A 26205-nucleotide genomic window follows, 5' to 3' on the forward strand; every position below is an offset into this window, starting at 1 on the left:
AGGTCTGCCATTCTGATTGGTTTTAATCAGTGTAGATACCTGCAATAATAAACTGATAAGTCTATCTTATCTTATCTTGCTGCAGCGTTTGAAAGGATAAAATGTTAACAAAAACATGGTGTTTGAGAATTAGCAAGTCTCACAGGTTTTCCATGTTGACTTTGGGATAAAAATCCAGAGGGATTTCTTCCTCTGATCAGTTTCCGACTTTTAAGACGCAAGTAGTAACTAGGCAGAAACACAGATGGGCTGACAACGTTTATTCACAAATCATGATAAACAGATAACATTTTGCAGGAGGTTAAAGTTTTCAACTTTAAAAAATAAGACATTTCTTATGTCGAGAGATTTGAAATCTTGTCACTAGTCTGCCCTGGCATTGACATGGGTAGGTCCGGTCAAGATTTCTGACACAGTTGTCCAAGAGCCAAAGACCATTTACAGAAAGCTGCAGAATAACTTTGAAATTAACAGATATAGTTTTGTGACAAAAAGACTTAATGTATTTTATGGAGTGTAACTGCGCAAGACTCCACTGCTGAAGATAATCATGTTAAAGCTCACTTAAAGGTTGCTGCAGAACATTTAGACAGAGAAAATCAGCTAAATACAGGGAGAATATTGTCTGGTCAGAACTTATTAAAGATCAAAGTGTATATATCACACATTACATAAACAATACACCAAGTGAATAAATAAATACTAAGTATTAAATGCATTTCAGCAAACATGTTCAATACTTGTGTCATGTTCAATACTGTACCATCCCACATAATTGCACATAACTTAATTTTTGTACTCATTTATTTTTAGATTTTTCCATTTATTTCTGTTTTTTTCTGCTCCTTTTAAACTATTGTTTCCTACCACGTTCAACTAAGAAAACAACCAATTATGATCGCGTTTGTTATTTGGGTTAACGTGCATGAATGGAGTGTTTCACGTCAACCGGCCCATTGCTAAATAAAAATGAAACAAAATAAAAACCAGACATGTTTAATCAACCTATTTTCTCCCCACTGTAACTACATTTATACCTTTACATGAGATGTCAAAGTTACAGGAGTCCCAAATTAGAAAAGGCACAAGACCATTTACTTTTTAACACAATTATCCTGCAGGGAGACGCTACTTACTAACATAATTTAAAAACATAATAGTGCCTATATCAATTAATGTATAATGTTTCTTATTAGACATTTTTTTAAGATTCAGGGGGGCTTATAAAGCAGTTCAAATAGTGAATGTTGCAAATTTACACACAGATTTCAAAATATTAATTGAAGACATAATAAATGTACACATATTTACTTTGTCTAATTTGATCTCTTTTTGCAGAGATCAGGTTTTTCCCCCCTCACAGTATTATCTTGGAGGGGGTCCTCTCCCACGACCTCGACCCCCTCCAGCACCCGGTCCTGGCCCTCTTGGTCCTGGCCCGGGCCCTCTTGGTCCTGGGGGCCGGTCTATGGGCCCCCTGGCATTCGGGTTGGGAGAAGCTAGAGTCACATCCTTTTGTAAATTAACTCCTTTTCCAGCTGAACCGGGCTTTGTCTTAGTGGGCTTTGCCTCTGGCTCTGGAGGTTTTTCTGTTGTAGAGAAATGAATAGGAAGGTTTCAGTTAAAACTTAGCCTTACATGCATAACACTGCAATGGGTCATCAAAACAACACCAATTATATAAAAATTAGGGGAATAGTAACACTTTAGAATCAGGGCTAAGAAAAAATGCTTAAACGAAGAATGTGGATAAAATCAGCCAAATTTTTCTACTGAATTGTTAGCTTACTTATATTCTGGTAGGTATTTTTATTGAATCCATAATTATCAGGTAACATTTTGATGACCTCTAAGTCAGATTGTTAAATTAGCCTAAAATGAGGTAATTAATTTAGCCAAGCCAGTAAAAAAGTGCAGAATAAATTATGAACAACCTGCTAATGAACCATTAGCCGTGGTTATATAGTGACTTACAGAGCAGTGATTACGTTAATGGAAATCAGGTTTATAGTTAATGCCAGACTGGTTTGCAAAGCTTTTTCTCCTTAGTACATTTGATAACTGCTTTTTGTATTTTCTCAGGTTATCCTTGTATGACAATAAAATATGTTTGATGATCTGAAACATGTCAGTTTAAAAAGAGGAACTCTGTTAGGGGCAAATACATTCCAGTTAGTGTTATCGCCCATTTATCATCATTGTGGTGAACTGCTCAATATATCGTGATATTGATTTTAAGCCGTGTCATCCAGCCCTAGTTGACAATGATCATACTAGCGCCTTGACCTCTTAAGTAAAAGTGACTCTTCCAATCCTTACAGAAATACTTTAATATGTAAAATCATTAATATGGGTTGTTGAATAAGCCAAATCTCTCAGTTTTACTTGCTAAGCCTTAGAATATTAACTGAGAATAGTCAAAATGTATCTGGGAGCCTAAAGTTTCAATCTTGATATTAATTTTGTATCATGTATGACAACCGTAACACTTTAATCAGTAAGGATAGAACTTAACATATCAGGTACAACGTGCTAATGAACAGTTAGCTTATGAAGAACTTATGAACTCATTTTTGTAAATACCTTTATAGTGATGAGTTCATGTTAATTTAATCTTAAATTATTTATGACCAACTATTGCTGTTTGATTTTTTTAGCTCATAATAAGATAACATAAAAAGTCAGGAACAAATATGGTAATATTTGCTAAAAGAATCGTTCGCTAGTACTGATTTTGCTGAATATCTAACAGTAAGAAGTAATTATTAGTTTGTTTATGGTCATATAATTGTGAACTCTCAATCACATTTTGTTTATTAGTATATAGATATAAGGATATGTTAATTTTGAGTTTAAAAATGAACAAGATAAAAATCTAATGCCAATTGTAAGTAAACATTAGCCATTAGTTAATGTTTGTTTAATTGCTAAAAAACTGGGCAATGCACTTAGCAAATATTTTCTTGTTCTGCTGGTTCAACTGAGTTTTTTTTTCATTTAAATATAATCAATGTAAGTCCTTATACTGTATATTATTAGATCGACAGAGATAACTATTATTTTTATCAGGAGTTCATCTTTAGCACATTTTTAATAACCGTTCTGGAAGTGACTGACCAGGCTCCGGTGGGGCAGGAGGACTGAGGGATCGGTTCGGCATCAGGTCCTCCAGGTCTTTCATGACCTGGTTGGTGCTGTCTTTGTTGTTTCTCCGGTTCTTCTCTTCGTCACGAGCCTGGATGCAGAGACACAGAAGAAGGCATGAAGGATGCTAAAGGTCTTAACCAACAAAGAAAAGACAAAATATAAGAGGCAACAACTTCTGTACCCACATCATTGACATATAATCAGATTTCATTGGTCAGATTATGACCGATGAAATGGGATATTTTAGAGATTGGGTTACAGTATGGCGTGCAAGTGAGTTAGTAATGATCATTGTCCGAACCTTTAGACCAATCAGTGACGAGACTTCAACCTACATGAGAACAATGATTCGAAGCTGGCTTTAGATCGTTTGCATTTCTTTAAAATATGGAATTTTATCAGGAAATTTTTGGGACAGTTGTAAGTGTTTTTGCTGAACTCTGAAGAACTTTTACCGTAACTACTCTAGGTACCATCATAGGTATATTAAGATTTTTAGTTTTCCATATGTATTGAGAGACTTTCTTCTGAGTTATACATTATTTCACTGTTTCTAACCAAGCTCCTGCTGGTATAAATTACTTACTGGAGTCACATACCCAGATTTTCTTAGAGTAGATTTCCAGGAGTACCAAGAAAATTACTTCATTAAAAATTAAAAGGTCAAATGTCAAAGTGGTTCCAACTGTGCCCAAGGCAGGTACGAACTGACGCAAGGTTGCTATGAAACATCAAGTGGCAGAAACCTCCATTTTGGACCCAATGAAGTTAGTAGACAATGACCAAAATCTCCAAATATGGTACAAAATGGTGAAGGGGTGAAATTAACAGCATCAGATAACATATTAAAAATATTTAACTGAGTGCTGTTCAAGAATAGAAGCAAGGTTTTCCCGAGGAAAAGATGAGAGTGAAGAGTCAATCATGTCAATAGCTGCTTAGAGATTCCTGTTTAGATCTCTGCACATTATGCCAAAGGCAACAACAAATCTCAATAAAACAATTTTTTACTCACCATCTGCATTTTCTTCTTCAGTTCCATGTTTGAGTTTTGATAGGCCTCTGAGACTGAGTTGAGGTAATAGATGGCCAACCTGTACGATAAAAACTGGTATAAAAGTGCTATTTTGATCCTGTTTATGTTGTATGAGCTGTAGCAATGATAAGGTACAGTAAACTATAATCATTTGTATGAATACATCTAACAAAAGGTTATAGAGGAAAAGATTCAATACTCATATGATCTGATAATAAACAGGCAAACCTACCCTGACCATTTCCCACTGGGATTTAAAAACCTCAGATTAAAACCTGTGATTAAAAGAAATCCCGGGAAAATTGTTTGCTTTCCATTTCCACTGCTTTGAAAGTATAGCCATATAACAGGCTGCAGTAAAAATGTATTTAAAATAGGCCCAAAGACATATGGGGACATTGTTATGGAAACTGCACTACACCTCCAGTCCAGCGGGTGGCAGTAATAAGAAAACAAACGCTAAGCAAGCACAGTCTGACCGCACACAGCTTTTAAAATCCTGGGTAACGTCTGAGAGTCCCAGCAATGGTACTTTGCACTTTGCATATTGTATGCGAGGGCTGGACGATAATTCAATAACAATACATATCGATCGATATGTATATATCGACATATATCGATGATAGAAAAAAACGGTCAATAAAAAGTTCAATATAATAAAAGTTTTCCTTCCTCATGCATTTTAGCCATGTAGGTTAATATTACAGTCAGTAAATCCTCCCAACGAATCACAACGCAGACCCAGTAAACGCTCTATCACCAAGCTCCGCCCCCTTCAGAGAGTTCAGAGAGCACGCTTATTTTTTCTTTTTTAAAGACTTGTAGTTTTGGTAAAAAGCTGGTTGAATAAAGGGCTGAGTTTGAATTCAGTGTTTGTTTGTTCTGTATCTAAAAATAGGTTGCGAACAACAGCATAAAACGGCTAAGGCTGCAATTAAGATATATGTTTTGAATTTTTTGATAATTATCAATATCGATCAATAAGATTTCTATTTTACAGATGTGCTCTTTTTCTATATCGTCCAGCCCTATTAAATGCTTGTTGAACAATATTTGAAAAAAAATTTTAGCTCACAAGTACTTTTGATTTGATGATTATTGATTTGTATTTTGACAAAAACTTTGGACCCCCTTAGCTTAAATGCATCGACGATGTGAACAACACAGCATCGTATACGATGCAAAAAGTCGCAACCCGGTAATCAGCCTTGGTTTTGGTTTGGTTAAACTAGTCTGCTTTGATTGACAAAAAAATATATTCTCGGGAGTCTGGCTCCAATACATCTCCGTCAGAAGGCATAGATCAGCCAATCAGAAGATCATTTTGGTTCACAATAGAAAAAGAACAAATCTACTAACAATGCCCACTACCACTAACGCTTTGGAAGGTCAGAAAAACATTTGTTTTATGAATCTCAGACAGCCACTAATGGCTAGAAAGCGGGCTCATATTGGTGTAGCAGTGTGATGTTATTACACTAGATTGTAAAACGGAAAGTTAATTGTGGTTGGAAACTATATGACCACCGGCAGCTTTATTTTGAAAAGATGACAGATCCGCTGCAAAACAGCGAGTAACTTCCGGTTTTGAAATTCTGATTTTTATTTGCAATGAATGTGTTGTTATGACTTTACTTGTGAATTTTATTCTTTACTCTTTGACCATATTAAGCTCATACAATGTTACTTTGGGTTTCAGTTCGGTGTCTAAACAGATAAGTTTAACAGATCGTGCCATTATAATGGCTAAATTGCTTTCCCACACTCCCAGACAGTCTTTTTTCTTTTGCATTCTGTGGAAGAAGGTATGATTTTTTCCCCTTGTGCATAATAAAGTGTATTTAAAGCATAATAAGTGATAGTTCAATCTTTCAATCTGCTTTTGTAAAATACTGTTATGGAACAGTTAAGCTAAACCCACACATAGGCATAACAATAGTGTGCCTAATGTTACATGAGAACATTAGAACTAAAAAAAAAAAAAAAAAAAAACGATGAAACTACACATACCTGCATTACAGCAACAAGAATATAGAAGTCTTAAATAGAGTTTTTGTCTCATCAGAGTTGTACAGCGCCTCTTTAACCATCAATTTTCAGTGCATGGATATCGCAATGTTTAATGCAGGATAAGAGTTGCTAAATATCTGCTAATACAGTCCTGGCACTTTTTAATAAAGCTATTAGTTATTCTTTTATTTTTATTTATTTTTTAAAATGAAAATGACGTGTTATTTTGTGCATGAGACGCTCTCTTTTCTTTTGGATTCTGTGGCAGAAGGCGCTGTGGAACAATAATGAGGAAAAAAAACCCTGTTTAAGACTGATGTTTTCTTGTTGCTTCAGTGCAGGAGCATTAAAGTCTTTGCAAGTGAAAGCGTAAAATTAAAAGGTGTCTAACGCTACAAAAAGTACAACAAAAAAAGAAGATTATATAGTTAAATTGCGAGCTAAAAGCATAAAAAGGACTCTTTATTTACACTTACACCATGAGCAGCACAGCTGGTATGATGAGGCCAGGGTTCGCTGCATAGCTGAAGAGAGTCCCCATGAAGGCTGGCAGATCCAGGTCGATCGTCTCCATGATGACGTCAAACATCTTCGCCTTCCCACTGCGAGAACACACAGGTGAGCACACATTCACATCTAAACACACAACCCATAAAGCTACAACGTGGGTAATTACCTAAAAGGGCCACAGTCAAATGAAGGTGGCAGAGTCATGATGGTGTAGACAACTGGCAACAGGCTCAGGAAGAGGATGAGGAGCAGGAGACCCATGTAGAAGTTGTTGGACTTGGAGGCCTTGAATACTCTCTCATGGGGCACGTTAGTGGCCATCACAGCCCAGCACTGATAGTACATGGAGCTCAGGAGACGGAGCACGTTGATGCCAACCAGCCCAGGGGCATAAAACGCTCCCATCCTGTCATACAAGAGCAAATTAAAAATACTAATTATCTGTCTTCAGAGCTGAGATCTTGTATAAGACAGTCCATTAGTCGGAAAAATCGGCAAAATCGATTTTTGCATTAATGACACCGTCCGCATTCGGTTTATTTATATACTGTTAATTCATAGCAACCTACATACATACCTTTGATGGCATATGGAAAAAAAGTGAAAATTCAAACTCAAATTCCTGTAAATGTCCTTCATTCATTTCAATACAATCCAATTTACCCTAAATATAATACAACCAGTCCGGTCATATTCAGATTTCAGTTTAGTCCAATGCATTCCAGTTCAAAACAGTGTAATTCACCCTTAAATACAGTTGAGACAAATATAACTTTAGCTCAATACAGTAAAGTCAAAATGAGTCCAACTTCCATTCATTTTAAATTCAACCCATTGTAATGCCAGTACACTTCTGGTTACCTCAGAAATACAATCAAATCCAGTTACATGTCTTCCAGTTCAACCCAACCAGTGGCCATTCAACATATTCCAGTTACACTGCAATGCACCAAGATCAGATGTAAATCTCTAACTATTTCTGCTCAATCCAATTCACTTCAATTCAGTTCCAACACATATCTGTATGGCTTAATACAGTCTAAATCATGCTTGTTCAACGTATTCCATCTCTAACTGTTTCATTTCATCAATGTGGGAATTTTAAATTACTAGATATATTAAATTGGTGTTAGAAATTCACAAGATCCCCCTGAAGAGCAGAAGAGCAAGGTAAGAAGGTCTTGTGCATGCAAAGTTATTGAAAAAGGGACTTGGGGAAACTTCTGGAAAAATCGCTGACTTTACCTTTAAAAAAAGGAAGTGGGAAAAGGAGCCTGTATGCTTCCTATCATAGTTCCTTTAGCATAGGGAGCTCATGATGTATCTTACCAGCGGTAAGGATCTATTTGGGATCCCTCAATCCTTTATGTGACATGATGTATAAGCACAGCCCACCTCAAGGATATTAACAAAAATGTCTGGAGAGAAGTTATCCAATAGATAGTGTAACAGTGTAAAGTTTTAAATCAAAGGAAGCAATGAACTGCATACAGGTTTTCCAAGCTGTATGCAAATGAAATTTTGTTCTGTACGCACTCTATGCATACAAAATGACAAATAAAGTTGTCTAAGTCTTAGTCTAACTCCCCAGCTGTGACGTGATGAAATACAATATACATACATATATATTAACCTTGAAAATTAAACTCTATTTGTTTATGTTGTACATATCGTTTATTTTGCATATACATTTGTCTAACTTGCGTTTTTTTGTAGTTCTTTTTCAGAAGGCTGTAGGCCCGGATTTGACTAGAATCATCCACGTGTGTTTCCGTAACATAATGACGTCGGAGTTAAAGGCTGTCCGAAATCAGCACAGCACTCTGAAGCTCCTTTCCTCCCCAAGATAGAGTTCTTAACCTCATTAAAAGGTCAAGGAACAGGAGCTAGGAGCTATAAGTAGAACATTTCAAACTTTTTCATAATGAACTTAGCAGCAACACCACTACACATAGACATACAGTGGAATTAACATAGTAAGTAAGTGAGTGCATCTGAAGCTTTTACCAGATCATCCCTTGATTGAAGACCAGTCCCAGAACATTTCCACTGATGTCGAACTCTCCGTAAGATGGCTAAAAGAGGCCAGACACAGCAATGATGGAGTGTTAAACCAATCAGTAGTTACCTCTAAAGTTTACAGGTAAGATTAATTAGATTTAGATAATTAGCTGGACCTAAGAAGAAGGTAAGGCTATTACAAACTCTACATAACTGAGAAGGTTTAGCTTTTAACACCAAACAGCTGGACAATCAAATCTCAGATAGTACCATAAGAATTTTATTTTATTCAGCGGTTAGATGCATGGAAAAAAAATGCATTTCTTATACCATTCGATGCTATTGGCTATTCCAGTGGTAGATAAACAAATAGATGTTTTTACTGAATGCAAAACCATTCTAGTAACATTGGGTTAATGTCCAGACTTTGCACCAGAGCTGACCCAGAATTTTGAATGCTAGACTTCTATACATTGAAACTGCATGTAAGGTATATTTATCCATCTGCTTGTTATAGATGGGTTGCTGGTGCCTTTTTTTCAGCAGTCGTTGGGCAAGATGTGGGGATCGCCAGGGCAACACTGAGACACACACGACAAACAACCTGGCACTCGCTCATACTTTAGGGAAATTTGGGGGGGGACAAACTGACCCAACAGTCATGTTTTGACCATGGGATGAGTAGCCAGAGTACCCAGAGAGAACCCACACATGCATGTGGAGAACACGCAAACTCCAAGCAGAAACCCCCAAGTTGGGATTCGAACCAAGACCTTCTTGCTGCAAGGTAACAGTGCTACCAACTGCTCCCTATGCAGCATGTATATATTGTGAATAGTTCCCACAGACAAAGAAGCGTTTTCCCTGACTTACAAATCCAGCTTCCAGGTCCCAGCACCAGCAGTAGTTGAGGAAACGAACAATAACAGCTCGGGCGAAGTCCCCGATCAGAATGGTCAGGTAGGTCACCTGAATGTCTGAAACAGTCAGCTTCACGAACTCCTGCAGCACAATGAACAATTTTCATGAAGACTCAAATTTTCTGTGCAGTCTGCACATTGGAAAAGTTTTTATTTATGCAATTATACAAAAAAAAATATGTGATCATTTAGATTGAAAGTGAGGAACACCATAGACTTCCCAGGTAAAATGAATGCTAACAGTGGCTAAATTTTCAGCATTCAGTTTCATACATGAAGAGACAAAATAAACCAGAGACAAGCGTATATCCATTGTAATTCTCATTACAATGCCGACAGCAGTTTCCCAGCAGGGTCCTCTGATAACATCCCCAGGGTCCATGGGAGGCGGAGTAGAATCAGAGTCATTGAGCAGACGTGAGTAGTTGGCATAGTACTCCTTCATGGCCCATATAGAGGCATTCTTGATGGACTCTTCTTCGTCCAGCTGAAATGGATAAACAAGCCAATCAGTTGCCAGATATCTGCCTAAAGATGTTCTGGCGAGAAAAGATTTCAAATGCATCAAAAAAAAAAATCTTTAGTTTGATCTTCTGTCAGGAATGTAAGTAGCCAAACACAAGAGTAATTAAACTGCAAAGAGCCCACTCCATTTTAATTATATTATACAAATTTGGTTAATTTCCGATAATACCAAGATGTACAACAAGTAATGCACATTCCAGTACAATCCAGTCATTTAGAGAGATATTCAATGACAGAAAAGTCCTAAATGTAACACAAGAAAGTCTACTTTTAATGTAAAATGGTTAAAAGGTATCTATGTAATGAAGCCCAGATAATTGCATCAAGTTGTTGACTTAGAAGCAAACCCTCATCCCAAGTAAACAAGCAATTGGTGGCAGTGGACAGATAATTACATATGTTGTTAACTTTGCAGCAATCCTTTCTGCGCAAGCATGTGGCGACAGTGGAAAGAAACAACTATTTTTTAACAGGAGGGAGAACCTCCAGCAGAACCTGGCTCAGCGTCAGAGGCCATATGTTCTGGCCAACAGAGGGTTCAAACAGACAGACCAGACAAAAATAAATGGTCCTGAAGGATGATCAAGCAGAGAACCATGCAAAGTCAAAGATGGGTTCTGTGTGCAACTCCTTCATAAAATGTATCATAACAGGTTTAAAAAATGTTTATTTTATCCAACTTGGTTCCCCAAAAGAAAAGGCTGCACCATATACCTGCAAACTAAAAGCATTGGGCAATATGGCACTATTCTAGGTGGGAATCTGTCTTTTCAAGTGCCTTTTGGTAAAGCACTCAGAGTCGGGAACTTCCTGGGTGTCCACACCTCTGCTGACCTCACCTGGAACACATCAGGAAGTTAAAGCACACTCTCCTTTCTCACCAGCTGCTCACAGACGTCTATGGGTCAGTGAGGGAGACCCTCCTGGTGTATTGCTGCACTAGGTGGTTCTCCAGCTCCTCTGAGGAGAACAGGATGAAACTGCAGCTGGTGAGGTCAGTAGAATATGTTATTGGATCACCGCTGCTCGTTCTGATGGACATTTACACCTGCTGCCTCCAGAAGGAAGCCAGCACCATTGCAATAGACTCCACTCACCCTAGACACATTCATTTCTCTCCACTCCCATCCAGCAAAGGGTAAGGTAAAGTAAGGTAAGGTTAGGTAAGGTAAGGTAAGTTAAGGTAGGGTAAGTTAATTCTCTAGCACTTTTCAGTAACAAGACATTCAAAGTCCTCATTCAAAGGTTCAGGACTTCAGATACCAAACACAACATACTCAAAAACAGCAACAGTTCCAAAAGTCCGTGGTTTTACCGGACCTCAGCGTCTAATGTCCTAAAACCTCGTTTAGGGAAAAAACTGTACCACTTTGGAAAGCAACAATGAAATGATGATAGAAGTGAAGACAAGGCTAGGATACCTTGGTGTTGACCTCATCAAACAGGGCAAACAGGAAGGTGTAGAGATTTCCTAGAAAGAGGGCAAAGATGCGTCCCAGCTGCCACTTGAGGGCGATTCGGGGATGGTAGTCCTCCAGTTCGGCAATGGTCTCAAATAGAGGGGGACACACGAGACCCAGCAAGGACATGATGAGCTCCAACTGGTGAAACAGACCATAGTGATCATTTAAAACTGGATATTTATCAAATCTATCAACACAACCTCTTTTTCCTCCTTGTTTTCAGTTGTATATCTATCTGAGATTTCTGTCCACAAGCATCTGAGCATCATTACCTCATTCTTCTCATACCAGCTGAGGTCAGTCCTGTTGGCGAATTCCTGAGATCTCTTCACCACAAAGTAGATGAGGTACCCACTCCCGCCTAGACTACAGGTGATCATGAAGTTGGCCAAAACCCTGAGAAACCTCCGCAGGTGGATGTTCTCGTCCTTTTGGTTCTCTTGCTCATCTACGATGGACTCCTGTTCTTATCAAAAGATTTTAATTTTGGGTTGTGAGTTAAACCCAGTGCCTGAAAAGGTAAAACATGTCACTGGAAGTGATCATCTCGAGGGGCGTGAGGCTGCTGTCGGTACCTTAAAGCTGGTGGTGATGGAGGCGTACTTGTTGTCAGCTGTTTCTGCATTGCCGATCAGGTAATCCCAGCTGGTGAACATCTTCCAGGCGAAGGTGAACTCCCCTTCCTCTCCATCTCCTCCACCAACATCAGCGTTCTTGGCCATCCTGAATAACAAACCAAAAATGGACTTTCATCGTACTCTTCCCAAAAATGTGCGTATTTATTATTAAGAGGTGATGCCGAAAGTATTTGTGAGTGGAGACTCACGTTCGGATGACGAGCATCAGGCTGTACCCAAAGCTCCCGATCCCCACCAAGAGGTAGGACAGCGGCAGCCTGAACTTTAGCAAGCCAATGGTTCTCTGGTTGTTGTAATATCCATAGAACAGGACCGAGTATTTACAGTATCCCTACAAAATGGAACAGACTTTTAGATTTTCCCTCCTAATATGCAAATTTTACAGGCTTTGTTTTCTCATTGAAAGTGGTCTTTATCAATAGTTCTGCAGAGTGTCTGAGAGGCTTTTGGGGTTTCCATAGGACCTGGCTGTTTATTTCACCCAGTTTTTGTCCACTCCACATCACCTCACCATTGTGTGTGCTTATATTGAGCATAAAAGTACAACATTCAGACCATGAATCCCGTTTATAGCTGTTTAAAACAGCATCTGAAAGTCTCCTCTGTCAGGCAGAGGCCTCTGAGCTGCTTCATCCATCAGTTAATCTTGTATTTTACTACATTTTCAGCTAGAACCTCTTTGGTAAAACTGTAAAAAAAATTTTTTTTAGAGCCAACCCAACTGCTGCATGGAAGAAAATGACTTAAGATCCAAATTTAATCTTTGTAAGGTTGTCTGGAATGTGCAAACACAACATTGGTTCATCTCTTATGTTCAGGAAGCCTTTTATGCCTGAAAAAACAAAACATTGTGAGCCTGATAAGCCTCTGAGCTATTTATAAAAAAAAGCAGAGTTGCATAATCTACAAATTCATGTAGACCCAAATGCAGATACTCAAAGAAAAATTGTGGAATAAATAAAATAAATTTATTGTCCAACAATAATTACATTGTTTTAGTTTTTTGTGGGGTCCTGGGTAAAAGATCTCAGTCTGGTATTTTCTTTATGGAGCAGAAGAGCAGGATTAGTAGAGGCAATTATGGCATGTCATTATGATATAGATTGGATTTTACATGTTTCTGGTGGTCTACTGACAAGGGAAGGAGGTGCCAGGGTATCCAATGAAGAAGGGGAGAGCTTATCCAGGTTTGTGCTGTTATCTCTGCGTCATGTGTTGGAGGGTGTTTAGGCAAAGAGACAAGGAGTCGACTAACAGGAGTTGAAGAGAAACAGCAGTTGCATTTTAAGTGAGCATGGGAGCTTTGTCTTAAAGAGACTAAGGACTTTACAGATTTTGAGTGGAAGATCTGAGGCAAGGCAAAGATTGGCTGATCTAAAACACCGGAAAAAGAGAATAGAGACACTGGAAGGCAGGAGAAACAGATTACAATAACATCTTGGTTTTACCACAACCATAGATGGCCTTAGGGTGATAAAATGGGACATCTGCTGCACCCTTTTAAGCTGCGTACTTCAGGGAGAATGAGATACACAGATGTAAGGTAAAACCACAGAACAGCTACACCCACCTATGCAGGGAATGGATGAAAATACTGAATCCAACACTGCAACCACCCAAAATATGACAATAACCCGCCTGCTAGAACGAGATATGCTGGAGTTTTCAAAGACAGATGTCAAATAATTGTCCAAGATAAAAGAGTGTGGGAATTAAGAAGTCTGTTCTGGACCCTACTGCCATGAAAACCAATCAAGGACCCAATGGGCAAAAAGCAAGATAACCATCAATGACCAAGGTGGGGCGGAGGGAGCTCAGAAGAAGGGCAGAAAACGCTATAGAGCACAGGTTTAACATGATTAACTTTAACTTTATTTACAGGTTAGGGGGCAGTCTGAGATAATCAGCTGATACACGGATGGAAAACTAAATCTGTTAAGTACATACACAGCAAGAGAAAACTTTCTTGAATAACTATTAAAAACTGACAGCCAAACTTTTTTGTCTGATCGATACTAAGGAGTTAGATTTGACAAGACAGTAAATTAGAGTGCGGACATGGACTAAAACCAGATTTTCTTGCAATGGAAAGTTATAAGACTGTTATTAGCATACTCAACCCAAAGACAGTACTCCAGCTATTTGGTTTGGAATCTATTGCACATCTCAAACTATAAAAGTTCTTGTTTCATACACTCAATCTGACAACTCCCTCTCGGGATGATAGACAGATCTGAGTGCCCCCGTTCTCCTAAAGCTGAAGATATCCGTTCCATGCAAGTCTCTGACCTTAAAGACACTATTTATACGTAAGAATGCTGATCTGGAAGTTGGTCATATGAATACGGTTAATAGGTCAAAGTTAGATGATCAAGTAACAAAAAAATCTTTCAACAATGGTCGCACAAATTAGAAATCTGTCAAAATAAACAAAAAGTCCAAAAGAAACCCTTTGCAAGTATAATGAACGATTGATAAAGACCACTTTATATGATCACCAGGAAGTCCTTTTGCTTGGAAGGCAAATATCTAGAAAGGTGTCTGGTCATAATACTCACATTAAAGTCCATTAGAACTGAATAATCCTGAGCAGTGGGCTGCTCTGCTCTTGGTACTGTCTTTCTGGGAATAGACCCATAGGGAAGACCCATGAGGACCTTGAAAGTTAAACGTAGTGAGTTAATTTTTTGACATTATTTGACAACATTGTATTGTTTCTGCATTATGACCAATTAAACATGAGAGTAATCAACTGAACTACAAAAACACACCTCAGGGATGACCACCAGTCCAAAGGTGAGACCAAAAAGGACGAGATTCATCCCGTACATCCAGCGCAGGAAAATGAAGTAAGAAGCAACGGATGATCCAAAGTGGCCTAAACACATCAGTAACGATCTTAAATTAAGCATCCACCAAATCAGATTCACTCTTTATATGTTTACTAAAGATGCTGTTGAACCAAACTTACTTTCCACCTCTTTAATTTTTCTTTCCCATGGAATGCAGGCAGTTCTGAAATTCTCAAAATCTCTCTGAAACTTAATCCATTTCTGAAACAAAAACACATGGCGTATCTATGAAAACAAAAACTCAAGAAAAGGAAATAAAACATAAAAAGATGGGAATTTTTGCCAAACCTTGGTCATCATCACTTTGTAGGCATACCACTTCCTGCCTTTTCCTTTGCCTAGAGCTCCTTCAAACTTATCCACAAATTGTTGTGCTTCCCTGCAGAGGAACACAAAGAGGCTCAACAAACTCCAACAATATGCAGATGATGCAGTTGTTTATTTGCTGGGTTAAGAAATGGGCTGAAGAGGTTTGCACACTTGTTTTAATCCCTTAAACAATACACTTTCTCAAATATAATGGCTTTTCAATGTAGATATTCTCAGTTAAAATGTCTAAAATAGTAAATGACTTAAATTTACATTTCTTCATTAAACTGTAAAAACTTACAAACTTACAATTAAACTTTCATTTAATTGTAATTATTATCTTATTGAAAACATGGAAAGGAAAATGGTTCAAACTCTAAAATGCAATAAAGTAAATTTTCTACTTGAGATGTTGTTTTTTGAAAGAAGCTTTCACACACTACTGATTTTGTAAATCATTTTACATTTTCATAACAGATGTAAATAATAATGAACAATAAAACCTTGTAACATCATCATTGCAAAAATAATTAGTTTCCTACACTTAATATAGATTATTTTCAATGATGTGCTTTTATTTATGTAGGTTTGGATTAACATATTTAGTTTGTTATTTTAGACCCACTAGAAATATAGTTCTCCAAACTTTTATATCAAGGACTACAGACAATTTATAGTTTTCTGATTTACCAAAATATTTTTATACTAAAGTCTATATCAAAGCAGGACCATATCACCAAGTCACTAGGGGTGCTAGACCTGCAACTTACAGTTCCCTGAAGGCCACTGGCAACACTGCATTGTTGCAAAAATAAACAGCTATCAGATTACAAAACAGTCTGTTTTGTAATCTGATAGCAGACCACACTGCAGGGAAATGAGACCTAAATCTGATCTTATTGCCCATATGCAACCCATATCTGTCTTTTTCATGGCAGTGTGAATGGCCCGATTCCGATCTTTTTACCCTAAAAAAAAAAACATATTTGTGCCACTTCCATACGTGGTACTAATTTGGATACGTATCAGATATTTTACGTATCCAAAGACTCCTGGATGGGTGTTGAAACATTTTCAGAAAAACTAATGGAAAGTCTGGTTGCGTCCGATTTTAAGCTCGCTAGATACTCCACAAGAACCAAGAATTTTGTTCTTGTAGTCGGGGTGGCAAGAACATGAAAAAAATGTGTTTTGGCTCTGTCTATTCATATTTCACGAGAGGCTGAGCTACTGAAATCCACCACACTATAACAAACCACTGAAGATCCATTAAGGGCAGACGGGTGAGGAGGGCACAGACAGAGAGCTTCAAGACAGGGCAGAGTGAACAAAATGATTTCATTCGCTGCAGGAGTGAGAACAAATGTCTCGGTTCTCGTGGAGCTTGTAGCAGCAGCAGCCTAAAGCCTGCTTGTGTTAACTTGGGAAATCGGGTAGTCATCAACGTACTATTACATACTCTCTTCATTTACAAATAGCAACAACTGATATCAGCAAAAATATAGCATCCACATTAAACAACAAGATCTCCGATAGTAAAAACAAAGAATAATGAAACCGCTTTTAGTCCTATTAAATGTAGCCTTTTATGACTTTACTTCAAGAGAACGAGCCTCCGCTTCATCCTCCAGGGCTTGTTCCTGATGTTAGCGATCAGTTTCTTCTTCTCCTCCACCTCCTCCATCAGCCGGGCCATCTCCCCCTCCGACATGGACTCCTCCTCCTCGTCTGAGTTTGAGTTGGAATCTGAAGAGCTGGAGGAGAAAGGGAGCAAATGTGGGATCTAAAACAGCTTTTTATTCTAATTTAAAGCATTGTTTCCAGTTAATTGTGTAGTCAATAAATATTAATCACAAAATTAACTTGAAGATGGATTATAAGTCTTGATTTAAAGATTTTTTTCTACTTAAAGTTGAATAAAGTAAAGAAAAATCAGACTTCAATTGTATTTCCACCTGAACTGTTGCTTTACTACACAGTTACATCAATAAATTTATGTTCACACAGATTTTGTATTTAAATCTTCAACATAATCCCCTCAGTGATGGAGGATTCATTCAACTAAATCACTGCTTAATGGTTCTAAATATTTCATAATTGTTACATTTTTTAGAACACTAACTTGTAGCACACCGTTTATTTCCCCTGCATTGTTTACATTGTTACATTGGTTTTAATTTCAATTGTTTACATAAATTGCTGCTGCATCTTTATCCTGAAAAATAGTGCAATCTATTGTGATTTTTTAGAGTGATTTCCAGAGTGACTTTTTTCAAGATGTATGCAAACGAAATTTCGTTCTGTACACACTTTGTGCATGCAAAATGACAATAAAGGTACCTTTGCATTTATTGCCATAGCCCCAGAAAAATGATCAAAATGTCATAATTTCTTAATTTGCACATTAAAATGAATGGTTTTAACAAAATCAACAAAAAATCAAATATTACACGGATTTCAGACTATTTTAATGCATGTCTGATGATTATGCTCACAGATTTATCATATTTCCCCCAAATTGAAATATATATATTTTATTCCTGTTAGACAAAATGGCACAAAAATGCCACATTTACTAGTCTATTCACAGTTTTTATCCATTTTAAAAGCATTTTTACGCTATTTTTTATAGATAGAAATTAAACTAGATTTGTATGTGATTTTGATTAAAATTACAATTCAGATTTTTTTTATGTTTTATGTCTCTTGAATTTTGACAAGCAGCGTTTTTATCAAAGATGCATCTACTGCAACTCTTCCAAAAACTCTCTTTGAATCAGGTCCTTGCAGCCATTTTGAGTCTTAAATGAGACAGGTGTCCTGATCTCTGGTGATACTAAAGTCCTCCACCAGAAGGCAGAAGACATGAATGTGATAACTACATGTTTGAGGAAACTACTCAGTTACAGAAATGCGTGTTTAAATGTTTTATGTTTTAGGTTCATGCAGTAAATACAAACCCATTTAGATGCTCTGTTTCTCTTTCTCTGGCCTACCTGTCATCCTTCTTCTTCTTTTTCTTCTTGTCCTTGTCGTCATCTTTGTCTTTCCCTTTGTTCTTTCCTTTGGCGTCGCCTTTCTTACCTTTCCCGTTGTCCTCCTCCTTCCCCCCTTTCTTTCCTCCTTTCCTTCCCTTCTTTCCCTTCTCAGCTTCGCTGTCCTCCTCACTTTCCTGGGCTTTGCCGCCTTTTCTCCTGTTGGCTGCTCCTCCTCTCTTCTTCTTGGGAGCCTCGTCTTCGCTGTCATCATCGTTGTTTCTACCAGCGCCCCGTTTATTGGCCGGCCTCCTCCTGTTCCCACCTCTGCCTCGTCCCTTGGGAGCCTCATCTTCGTCATCCTCCTCCTCATCGCTGTCCGCCTTTTTGCCTCGGCCTCTTCCTCTGGCGCCTCCTCTTCCTCCTCCTCGTCCACCTCCCTGCCTCCTGTTTGCTCTCCTCCTGTTGTCCCCGTCTACATGTTAAACCAGCTCAGTTACTACATTTGAAATCCTTGAATCTAGATGTGAAAGTTTGTGTTAAATTCGGTGTTATCCACTTACCATCGCTGTCGCTCACATCTTCGTCTATATCTATCCCAACTGAGGAAGAGCGTGGATGAAAAGAGAGTTAAAATGACGACCAGCTGAATTGCACTTAAAGACTTTTTTCCTGTTTTAGCTTTTTGCCTCAATTTGACTTTTAAATCAGACGAAAATAACCTGAGTAAACTAGAAAAGCCGTTTTCAGACTATGGTTTTATTTATTAAGGGAGGAATTTTGGCCCAAATTTCTTTGCATATTTGCTTTAATTCAAGCATATTAAAGGTTTTTTAATGTCACGTCTCAGCACCTCAATCGCAGTCACCGTAGGCTTTGACTAGGCCACTCTAAAACCTTCAGTTTTGGTTCAGGTGCAAAAATAAAACAGTCTCCCTCTGTGTTTTGGAATCTGATAGCAGACCACTTTGAACCAGAAAATTTGTATTGACAAAGGCTGCGTTCACACTGCAGGGAAATGAGACCCAAATCCGATCTTATTGCCCATATGTAACCCATATCCGTCTTTTTCATGGCAGTGTGAACGGCCCAATTCCGATCTTTTTACCCTAAAAAAACACATTTGTGCCACTTCCATATATGATACTAATTAGGATAGATATCAGATATTTTACGTAGCCAAAGACTCGCAGGATAGGTGTTGAAACATTTTCACAAAAACTAAGGGAACGTCAGGGTCCGTCCGATTTTAAGCTTGCTAGATACTCCACAAGATCTACAACCACAATAAAGTATGTTTTGGCTTATACAAGAGGCTCAGCTATCAAAATCCACCACGCTATAACAAACCTCACTGAAGATTAATTAAGGGCCGACAGAGGAGGAGGGCACAGAAGAGAGAACCAAGCAGCTGGCGAGCTGAAAGTCGAGCAGTAGATAGAAATAAAATAGCTGTTTAACGTCATGTCTCAGCATCTCAATCGCAGTCAATGTAGGCTTTGACTAGGCCACTCTAAAACCTTCAGTTTTGGTTCAGGTGCACTTCAGGAACCGATGGACAGACCTTCTCCTTTAATATTTATTGGTAGAAAAGGAAATGCATGGTTCCATCAATTACAGCAGGTTATCCAGGTTTGACCGAGACTCACACACTCCAAAATGTTACCCTTTTTTCCGCTCAGAGTATTTTTTCATCCAGAAGTTTTTGGTAAATCTCAAACAGGCCTTGATGTTCTGACAAATACTTTACTAATCCCAAAGCGCAATTAAATGTTGTTGCAACTCATATCATGCAGGTTTCTTCAACGAGTCGTTGGCTGTAGGCATTTAGGGTCTCCTGTAGGGGTCTGTGTTGCAGCAGCTCGGCTGAAGCCTCTGACTGAAGACACTGTTGTTGTTTAATGTCTGATGAAGCGATTGCTCAGCGTTGTCTGTAACGGTCTTCATTTTATTAACAATACTTCTTTGTATAGTCATGTCCAGAGGTTCTGGAGCAGGGATGTCAAACCCATTTCTATATTGGGCCACTTTGGCATCATGAAGTCATTAAAAGGGCCGGGTGCGCGTGTAAAGATGATACTTTTGATTTTATTTCATTTAACACAACTGAACGTTTACTGCATTTTTTGCACCATTACTATTTTGCACTGCCAACACTGAACTTTTCAAATTAATGCCTTTTTTTTGCACCATTATTTTGCACCATAAACACAGTGGAACATTCATCTGCTCACTTTTTTTCAAAACTGTTTTCTCCTGCACCGTTACATTCTTATCACGGCTGCATTTTAGATTCTTTTTTTTTTATCATATTTTTATTGTTGTTAAAACAGATGTACAATGTCATTCAGATTGTAGTGTTTAGCAGTTGCTACAATTCCTTTGACCGTGTACAATATAACAAGAACCACACAGCAATTCAACATTTTTATATATTTATAAACCCCATCCAACCCCAACTATCCCTGTGCCGGCAGAGAGAGAAAAAAATGTTTATTGGGAGGAATAAATATATTTTAAAAATAATAATAATAAATAAATAAAAAAAGAGGGGGGGCGGGATTATTATCCCAAAATGGAAACACCCTACATTGGGACTTGTTTACTAGTGAGAAGGGAGAGTTACAAGTTTATCAAAATAACCCAGTTAAGGGCTCCATACTTTATAAAATGTTTTGGTCGATCCTTTCAGAAAGTATTTCACTTTTTCAATTTTTAGGAACATCATCATATCGGAAAGCCACATTGATGCCTTACTTTTAGAATGGAAATTGGGATTTCCATTCTAAAAGTATTCTCCGAGCGATCAGAGTTGCAAAAACAATAACATTTGCCTTGCTAGAAATCCCTGCATCAACCCCAAAAATAGCCATTAAAGGACTAGGTTTTAGATGTAGGCTTTTAGCCCCTTAAATGAAATTATGAGTTGAAAACAGCTTAGTTTATAGTATTTACCCTTATTATCTGCTATTAAAATCGGTTTAGTGATCTGGGACAAAAAACACAAATATATATATATATATATATATATATATATATATATATATATATATATATATATATATATATTTGAGGGATAAAATAATGTTTGTTTTCTCTTTACAGCTTTTTGATGAGAAAATTAAGTGTCCAAAGCAAACACAGAACAGAAAGCCTCAGAGATGTTGGCTGGACGTTCACCAAAATCCCAAGATAAGCAACCAAAAAACAAAAACCAACTCCTGAAACCAGCAGTGACAAAGAACCGGACCAGTGATGACGCTGCGCTTTCTCTTATGATTCAGCAAATTCACGTAACACTTGAACCCCCCCCCCAAAAAAAATAAAAAAATAAAAAAATAGCAAAATGAGGAGATAAAATGCACTTTTCTGCAGCTCCATCCTCAGGTTGAAACACAAACATTTAGCTCACCTTCCTCAGCAGCGGCGCTTTTTCTCGGCATGATGGAGGAAGAGGAAAAAGCCGCCTGTCCCTCCCGGTACCCTCCGTCTGCTCTGACCCCGGCTCCCCGCCACCTGCCAACTCAGGTATCTAACGCTCCTGTTGCCACGGCGACAGCTGCAGGTGACGACAGGTGTACCCGGCCAGGTGCGGGCGAGTTGTGGAGGAACCAGAAAAGGGCGATTCGCTTTGTGACTCTGTGGAGTAAAACGTCTCTTTACGCTTCGTGGGGGTGGGTGGGTCGTGGTTTCCACGAGGCGGAGGTGATTCCCAGAACACCTGGTTGCGTCCAGGTGTTCTGCTGCGGCTACTTAGCCAGGTGTAATGACCGAGGTTTCCTTTTCCAGGGAACAAAGTTGGTAAAGGAGTCCTTGAAACACTCTCACTGGTCCTGTTACCTGAGAGCCACGCAGGAGAACTGCAGACATCTTAAAGATTTAATGAAGGTTTAGGTTTCTTTGGGGGAGAGGCTCGTTTAGCGAGCTGTAAATATGCACACGTGTCTGTGCACCTGAGTTATTTTCCTTTTTGCCTTGACAATGTTTGTAGGAAGGAATGAAAGAAAAAAGAAGAATCAGCCAAAGGTGACGGACCAGAGAGCGCAGAGCTGCAAGACGACCTGAAAAACGCCTCCGGGCTTCATTAAAAATGTCCCCAGAGCTCATCTTTCACGTGCATTATGATTCAATTACACAGCCGGCTGTTCTGCCACGCGACCTTTTGACACCTGAGTTGATGTGCAGGTGAGAAGTGAGAGGCGGCGCATCAGATGGCATTCACAGAACTGGAAAATTCACAAAGCGAATGTGCCGGGAAACAACGAGCTGATGACACCTGTTTCATCCCGCGGCATTAATATTTCAACGTGGCTCAACTTCAATAATGTAACACTTTTATAGAATAGAACAGTTTAACAATGACTTTGTAACTATGTTAATGTCAATGAAGGTATTAAACCGGCCAAAGTTAAATCTAACATTAAAAAGTTTCACCCTTGCATCACCAATTCAAAATTAATTGTTTTTATTGCACTAAATTAATTAATATATGTTTCTATACACAGTGTAGGTATCGTTTTTTTTTGTTCCATATAAACTTTTTTTTTTAAAGTTCTACCATCATCAGAATTAAACGAAAAGTCTGTAAATTGACAGAATTTGAAGAAAAGGGAGTTCAGTTTTATGTGCATGGAAGCATTATTTGTTTGTTTATTTATTTATTCATTTTTTGCACATGCTTCTGTGTTCTCAAACTTTTGTTAATCAATCAGTGAAATCTGTAAAACCTACGTCTTTTCATTTATACAAAATATTCTTCCCAATAAATGCATAACTAACAAAGGAAAATTTAGTACAACTCGAGTTCAAAAGCGTCCTGCGACATAAATTCTTTGGGTGGTGCATCAAACTTACCGTTGCAATGTGAATTAAAATTTTGTTCTAGCTTTAGAAGCTTTGTAATTATTAACTTTAATTTCCACAATCATTTTAGGTAACATGTTTTAATCTTCAGGCAAATTATATTTACAGAATGATGCGACTTTTGCACCACCTAGTGATCGTTCAGAGCTTTTTCGCCCAGGGTTAGATTAAAGTTAGAAAGCACATCAGTGGGGAAAAAAAAAATATATTTCTACATTTGATTTTAGTCATGGTGTGATGTTTTAATACAAGAGTTGGATGCAGGGTTTTAAATCTGGTGACATAAATGCTGTTTGCCCAACTAAAATACATCACAACTATTAATATTTACCCGATTCTCACACAGTTTGGTTTGTTTATATCAACTTTTACGTCACCTATATCACGTGTCAAGGCCCGCGGGCCGAATCCAGCCCGTCCAGGCAATTTATCCGGCCCTCAAGAGCCAATTTTTTTTTTAAATAAAGACATATGTCCCTTTAAAGTTATAAAATGGCTGAAACTGTGCCTCCTGTAGCGAATGTTGGTTTTTTTTAAACTGTAGTAACAGCATCCTGCCACTAGATGTCAGTTTTCCCACTACTCATTAAAACAACCCAGAAATGTCCAAAAAGAGAAAAAGTGATGCAGAATGATGAGTTTAAAGGGTAACTCAGGGGCGGACTTAACCATTTTGAGGCCCTAATTTACATATATTTTGATATAGAAAAATATTCATAGGGTTACATTTGTGGATCAAGCAAAAAAACAGGTTTACAATAATGTTACTTGGTTTACATTTTGAAAAGTATTTGAAGGATGAAGAAACACATTTTGCTGCAGGAGATGTTAAGATATTTAGAAAAAACTTCATATAAACTTCTGCTCTAGCTGACAAAATTTGTTTTTAAACTCAGAAAACAACAGAAACAGCATTAAAGTTTAGTTTCTTAAGTTTTTAACAAATGATAGGAACCTAAACATGCATTTATGATAACATTTGAGTAAACTTGAATCCCTAAATATGTTCCTTCTTTCATGGACCTGTTCATCTTTCCAGCCCTCGATTCCACTGAAGAAACTATTTTAATTTCGGAAAATAAAAATTTGTTGCTGTTTTCACTGAGCATTTGAGCCATTGGTGCATCTTTACATTCTGTGGAGAAAAAGGTTTTTAACTTGAGGTTTAAAAAAATAACAACCTATGCTGGAGTTTTCCTGGACTCTCATCCTTTGTCCCGTTATCAGTATTAATATTTCATTTTTACCTCATATAACGTCTTTGCATACAAGGCAAGGCATACAAAACAAAATTTCGTTGCATACAGCTTACAACAATGTAATGTCATTGCAATTGAAATAAAATATCACAAGATAGAGTGCAGTAGTGATAAGAATGTAACGGCGCAGAAGAACATTTAACCATGTTTATAGTGCAAAATAATAATGGTGCATAAATGCAGTAAACATTCAGTTGCGATCATATATTACATGTATTATACAGAAAGATAAAACAGTTAACTGTTACATTTGAGATTAGTTGTGATTTTCTTTCTTATTAATACTGCACACATTACAATAAGCATTCTTAAGGCATTTTAGCGAAAGGAATTTAGTCAAAAACATGATTAATATGTGCTAATAAGCAACAACTGTATTAACCATATGTGAATGAGTTTTATGGGTCAACCGCCTAGTTTTGCCTAATGGGAAGTCCGCCCATGATCTTTTTTTTAAAAAAAAGATACTATTTAAGTGGCCTGATGTAGAAATTAATTTGACTCCCCTGATCTAGACCCACTTATCCCTGCAAGCTCACTGGGGACGAGGCAGAAGGTACAAGCAAATTATAAGGCGCAAAGCATTTTAGACACCAGTTCAGCTAACTTTGGTTTTTGCAAATCATGGGAAGAAGGTTAAAAAAAAAAAAAAAAAAAAAACATGTAAACTCTCCGACTCTATTAAGTTCTCCTCCGTACCATAACATGTTAAATATCTATGTCTCATTTACTGACCGTTAATCCAAGTTTTATGTTGATCTATTATAAACACTTTTAAATCGTGGAAACAAACAACCGCATAGCTGGGATAAACATTTCTAGCTTCCAAAGTAGGACTAAACGATATCGAAAAAAAAAAAAAAAAGCATATCGATAAAACAGAAATCATATTGATCGGAAATTATCAAATTCAAAACATATTTTTAATGCAACCCTGACCATTTTATGCTGTAAACCAATTTTTAGATACAGACAAACACTGAATTCAAACTCAACCCTTTAAATCAACCAACTTTTTACCAAAACTGCAAGTATTTAAAAATAGAAAATAATCGTTGAAGGGGGCGGAGCTTGGTTCCTGGTTCTGCGTTGTGATTGGTTGGATGTTATGATTGTAATAGTTACCTACATGATAGGGTGGAACAAAAAAATGAAGGAAAATTGTTCTATCGACCCTTTTTTCTATAATCGATATACGTCTATCTATCTATATATATCTATATATCTATATCTATATATATCTATATCTATCTATATATCTATATCTATCTATCTATCTATCTATCTATCTATCTATCTATATATATATATATATATATATATATATATATATATATATATATATATATATATATATATATATATATATATATATATATATATATATATATATATATATATATATATATATATATATATATATATATATATATATATACACAAAAATCGTTGAATTATTGTCCAGCCCCGTTCCAAAGTTAGTTTAATGACATTTTTCTATATAACAGAAAATTGAGTGGAAGGAAAAACTGATCAATAAGCATGAAGGCAACAGCCTTCAAAGTGTTTGAAATATGCTTGTGTGTAATAAATGTGTATGAATTAAATTAACTTCTCAATGAAATGCTAATTGACTGAGACCAACCTGCGGCTTTCAGCTGCTGAAGACGCGACATTCAAGCACCAAACGCTCCTCC

The 26205-nt window shown here is 37.5% G+C and overlaps 1 protein-coding gene across 1 annotated transcript; it reads right to left on the bottom strand.

The window, feature by feature from the left end:
* Positions 1-255: 255 nt before the first annotated feature.
* Positions 256-22508, bottom strand: tmc2a (transmembrane channel-like 2a). The gene is made up of 20 exons (XM_012857737.3): positions 21799-22508; positions 18950-18988; positions 18408-18861; positions 17010-17165; positions 15391-15481; positions 15222-15303; positions 15022-15128; positions 14809-14907; positions 12439-12581; positions 12188-12335; positions 11885-12073; positions 11571-11750; positions 9953-10111; positions 9578-9706; positions 8711-8778; positions 6870-7109; positions 6670-6795; positions 4163-4241; positions 3118-3235; positions 256-1589 (listed from the first exon to the last, which is right to left on the bottom strand). The coding sequence occupies exons 1-20, from the start codon at positions 21827-21829 to the stop codon at positions 1366-1368; spliced, it is 2862 nt and encodes a 953-aa protein (XP_012713191.2). The 5' UTR covers positions 21830-22508; the 3' UTR covers positions 256-1365.
* Between the last annotated feature and the right edge of the window lie 3697 nt (positions 22509-26205).

Source organism: Fundulus heteroclitus, chromosome 8 (assembly GCF_011125445.2).
Source record: "Fundulus heteroclitus isolate FHET01 chromosome 8, MU-UCD_Fhet_4.1, whole genome shotgun sequence".
Taxonomy (NCBI): Eukaryota; Metazoa; Chordata; class Actinopteri; order Cyprinodontiformes; family Fundulidae; genus Fundulus; species Fundulus heteroclitus.

Excerpts from the sequence above, each read along its gene's own strand:
- tmc2a (XM_012857737.3), bottom strand. The coding sequence starts at position 21,829 with ATGCCGAGAAAAAGCGCCGCTGCTGAGGAAG. Across the intron at positions 7,110-8,710 it reads TTCAATCAAGGGATGATCTG|GATGGGAGCGTTTTATGCCC; the intron begins GTAAAAGCTTCA and ends CTTGTATGACAG. Across the intron at positions 3,236-4,162 it reads TGAAGAAGAAAATGCAGATG|GCTCGTGACGAAGAGAAGAA; the intron begins GTGAGTAAAAAA and ends CTCTGCATCCAG.